The sequence below is a fragment of the Coenobita brevimanus genome, chromosome 33 (assembly GCF_032717465.1).
Source record: "Coenobita brevimanus isolate Jiangsu-jjx chromosome 33, ASM3271746v2, whole genome shotgun sequence".
NCBI lineage: Eukaryota > Metazoa > Arthropoda > Malacostraca > Decapoda > Coenobitidae > Coenobita > Coenobita brevimanus.
Window position 1 is genome coordinate 41,564,370 of NC_136986.1, and position 5,000 is coordinate 41,569,369.

General features: G+C 41.4%; 1 protein-coding gene across 3 annotated transcripts in view; it reads left to right on the forward strand.

Annotated features, from left to right (window-relative positions):
* Positions 1-3,520: 3,520 nt before the first annotated feature.
* Positions 3,521-5,000, forward strand: part of LOC145395742 (uncharacterized) — a 33,942-nt gene continuing 32,462 nt past the window's right edge. For all 3 annotated transcript variants that reach the window (XM_080269279.1, XM_080269280.1, XM_080269281.1), the window contains exon 1: positions 3,521-3,550. In XM_080269279.1, coding sequence (XP_080125405.1) covers positions 3,537-3,550 — 14 coding nt within the window. In that variant the 5' untranslated portion in view covers positions 3,521-3,536. The remainder of the gene's footprint in view (positions 3,551-5,000) is intronic.

Below are 5,000 nucleotides of genomic sequence, written 5' to 3' on the forward strand. Positions count from 1 at the left end.
AAAATATAAAACTAATGGAGCAATACTATGGAAAGAACGTAATGCTAAATAACAGTGCTTTTTTCTGCCACTGAGCTATGTGAAATATAAGCTACAAATGAACGAATATCTAGGCCAGGGTAGAGTGAAAGGAGTATAGTCACAAAACATCCTCCCATCTGCGCTATAACGGATAGTACAAATTCAAACTCGAAAAGGAGGAAGGAAAAGTCATAACAGACACAACGGACACGCAAAAACAAATTCACTTCCCGTTAACATATAAATATAAGCTATGCGAGGACTGAACCTGATAATATATTGTAGAAAAATCGTGATGTGCTTCAATAGCCCGCTTCAAGGTGGACGGGGGAAGAAATGTAGTTAACACGCGAGGGACAGAAAGAGTAAAAGAGGCGACAGAAAAAGTAACCGCGCTTGGCTTCCGTTTTGGCGGGAAATATTGGAGGGAAATTTGAACCGCAGAAGAAAATAGCATTGATGTGCAGTTTTTTTCCTGTGCATTCGGAAAAATCATGGAAACTGCATAGCCAATACTGCGATATGTATGAGTATATCAGTTGCATTGTTATCCATGTGCTCACGTTCTCTTATTTTTGATCGTTTTTATTTTTGGGAGAGAGCTAACCCCCCAAAAATCATTGAGGGGGAGGGGTCACATTTCCCAAACATCACATTAAGGATGAAAGTCAATTGCACTAAATGTACTAAGATATCAAAGTCATATTTGGGAGAGAGAGAGAGAGAGAGAGAGAGAGAGAGAGAGAGAGAGAGAGCAAAATAATGGTGGAATATTTTAGATGATGGAAAACAACATCAAGGGACCAGACGAACTGACCTGAGAAATTTAGTTTATATCATTGTGCCCACATCCCCTATTTCTGACCGTTATTATTTTGGGAGGGGGGCTGAACCCCCTGAGAATCATCACGCTCCCCAAATATCGCATTACGGATTAGAGTTCACTGTACAACATATATTGAGATATCAAAGTCATATCTGTCCTCCTTTCACTTTTTCTGATAATTTTTATTAGGCTAAGGGGGCTGACCCATCCTGACAGAATCATGGATGGAAAACTGCATATACAACAAGACCTTCTTAGTAACCAGACGAACTAACCTGAGATACTTCATTCAGTGCCATAAATAGCCAAGGCGGAGTTGAAGAATGCACACACACACACACGTTCATATATATATATATATATATATATATATATATATATATATATATATATATATATATATATATATATACAGTATACAGATATGATAATCGTCTTGATCCTTTCTTCCACCTAAGAAAGGAGTGATGTTGAATTCATAAACAGGGAAAATGAAAGACCGAAAGTAAGGATCATTAATAGCATGACTAGAGATATGGGATAGACAGTGACACATTGAAACACCAGCACCCTGTCTTGTGAATGTGTGTGTGTGTATATATATATATATATATATATATATATATATATATATATATATATATATATATATATATATATATATATATATATATATATATATAATAAAGTTTCCAGGCTAGCAGTAACATTACACAGGTATTGTACAACGGTTCACAGCAATAAAACCTTTATCAAGTGTATTTTTGATGCTGTGATGACATCTGGTTATCTCACTTTTCACTGTCCCTTTTATAGGTCGTGGCGCAGGATGGATCTGCTGATTCATTACACTTTCCCGACACTGTGCGTTTGTGTGTGTGCGTGTGTACGTGTGTATGTGCGTGTGGAAGGGAATGAAACGGGTTCTGCAGGAGAATGGTAGGGTTAGGTGTAGTTGTGGAGGAGAGGGAGGGGAAGAGGAACATAAAAGAGATGTGCAGGAGGGAAGGAAAGAGAGGGAGAGAAGGGGAGACGAGGGTAAGGTGGGAGACGCTGTGGAGGGGGTAGTGGTAGGTGACTCTAGTAGCAGTAGTAGTAGTAGTAGTAGCAATAGTAGTAGTAGTAGTAGTAGTAGTAGTACCAGCAGTGAATGTACTGTAGTAGTAGTGGTAGTAGCAATAGTACCAGGATAGAATACGACACAAGCCCATTACACACACACACACACACACACACACACACACACACACACACACACACACACACGTTCTCTCTCTCTCTCTCTCTCTCTCTCTCTCTCTCTCTCCCCTCTCTCTCTCTCTCTCTGGTGCCTTATATCTTTGCCCAAGGACTCCCACATGACCTCCATAGCTCTGAATCCGGGTCCGCGTGTGGAATAAGTCGCTAAGGAAAAGGTGCTACTACATCATATCCTCTCCCGTGACCCAGGAAGCGAGGATCAGTACAAGTGATATATAAGGACCTTGATTTGACCTGCGTGTGATGTGTGTGTGTGTGTGTGTGTGTGTGTGTGTGTGTGTGTGTGAGAGAGAGAGAGAGAGAGAGACAGGCAAACTGATCAACAGACAGACAAAATAAATCGCACGAGATAACTTTTCAGTACACTAAAAGAGAGAAATACAATGGAGCTCCCAAACACCTCTTCCTTAGCGATTTATTTTTTGGAACCGCTGGGTGATATCATTTTGTACATTATTTATGCAGAATATGGTGATATTAGAAGGATTTAAGATAGACGAGGATGGCAAGGTGTACTGTAATAAGCAAAATAAATCGCTTAGGAAGAGGTGTTAGGGAGCTTCCTCAACAGACAGGCCGGTGTGTGTGTGTGTGTGTGTGTGTGTGTGTGTGTGTGTGTGTGTGTGTGTGTGTGTGTGTGTGTGTGTGTGTGTGTGCATAAAGAAAAAGGTGATTGGGAGGGATGTGGTAGGGATGGGATATATGCTTACTGAGTGTGGTAGGAAAGGTGTGGTAGGAAAGATGTGTGGTAGGAAAGGTGTGGTAGGAAAGGTGTGTGGTAGGAAAGGTGTAGTAGGAAAGGTGTGTGGTAGGAAATGTGTGTGGTAGGAAAGGTGTGGTAGGAAAGGTGTGTGGTAGGAAAGGTGAGTGGTAGGAAAGGTGTGTGGTAGGAAAGATGTGGTAGGAAAAGTGAAAGCAATTACAGAAAGCTGTTTTGTGTGTACCAGGTGGATTTGGGATGGGCAGGTGATGTGTTGATTAGGTGTAATATATGTAATAAGGTATGTAGCAGCCATACACCTATACACCTACACACACACACACACACACACACCTCTCTTCTCTCCCCCCCCCTCTCTCTCTCTCTCTCTCTCTCTCTCTCTCTCTCTCTCTCATTCTCACACACACATACACATGTATACAGTGGTCCAGATGTGCCCCAAGGGAAACAACGAATTTAGAGAGAGAGAGAGAGAGAGAGAATCAGGCAGTGAAAGGATGAGAAAGAGCCGTAGGTCATGAAGGCAGACTAGGTAGCGAAGGAAAAGGCAGACTGCAAGAAAAGTACCTCCCAGAAACACCACAGGGGGGCTGGGGGAGGGGGGATAGGGAGAGGGGAGGGGGAAGGGGGGGGTGTTGAAGGTCGGTACATAAGGCGGGGTAGAAGGGAGAAACGCCTCACTTGCACGCAGTCGTGGTTGCAGGAGGGATGAGGCTGCCACTGTGAGTACCTTCGTCAGCGTCAACCAAATTCAAAGCGAGATCCAATTTTCAAAAGCAGTGTGGATGATTTGACGATTTTTTGGGTACAGACCGCTAAAAATGTGTTTATATCGATTTTTTTGGTACATATCGCTGGAAATGTGTGGATATTATTTTTTTTTTCCACTATATTACGACGAATATGGCCTGGTTTGGTGGAAGTGAAGGGATATTTAAACGAAGATCAGATTTCGAAACCAGTGTGTATGATTTAACAAATTTTTTAACGTTTATATATATATATATATATATATATATATATACAGCTAGAAATGTGTGGATATTATTACTGTTAATATTTTTCTACCATGTTAAGAAGAACATGGCCTAGTTTGGCTGATGAGAAGGAAAATTTAAACGAAGATCAATTTTCAAAACTAGTGTGGATGACTTAAAGATTTTTTGATATACTGTACATCGCTAGAAGAGTGTGGATGCTAACGATCTTTTTCATTATATATCTGTGGAAAGGTATACATGTTATTATTACTCTTACCTGCGGCGATAGCCCGCAGGCCAATGAGTGGCCAGCGTTCTTCTGCTTCTGCATCACGCGGATTTGTTGAAAGGAGGCCTTTGGAGACATAAAACTCATACCATATCAGATAATTTGACATGGAGAATCCAAATCTGCCATCAGCAGACACTTAAGGTGGCGCCATCCAGCGACACCTTTAATAAAAGTGCTTAAATTAAGCCTACTGAGACAAAGTGGTCCCATACATAGTTACTTGACATGGAGAATCCAAATTTGCTGTCAGTTTACACCTGTGGCGGCGCCATGCAGCAGCAGCCGGGTAGTAAGGCACTTTGCTGAGGTTGGTTGATTTTTACAACAAACTGAAACAAGAGCATCGCCGCAGGTCCAGGGGCAATTCTACTCTTATTTTCTTTAGTAACGATGAATATGCTACCATTTTAAACGAGAATCGGTTTTGAATATGAAGCGTGCAAATGTAAAAAAAAAAATCACTCAATAGAATATATCGATAGAAAAGTGTGGATAACATTAAAATAGTTATTTCTTTTTCTAGTATAAGGAAGATCAAGTATGCCTCTATCTACCGTATGTATCTCGTAAAGGGTGGCCATTTGACGTTCAGTTATTTGTATTACGGAGAGGGGCACAAACCCTCCACCGACCCACTTGTTGACATGTAGGGAACACGTGTGGGTTGGTGATATGGTTACCACCCAGCGTTGTAAATGGATTCCTGGCTTACATAACCATTAGGCTTGTCACCCAATGTAAAGCCACCTGAAAACGGAAGAAGAGTAATAAAAGGAGACAGGAAAGATGGAAGGAATAGGACGAGAGGAGGCCAGACACAGAAAAAGAATGACAAAGGTAAAGGAACAAGCAGGCAGCACTACATCAAGTGAGTGGATGATGGTCGCCACAACCTACCAC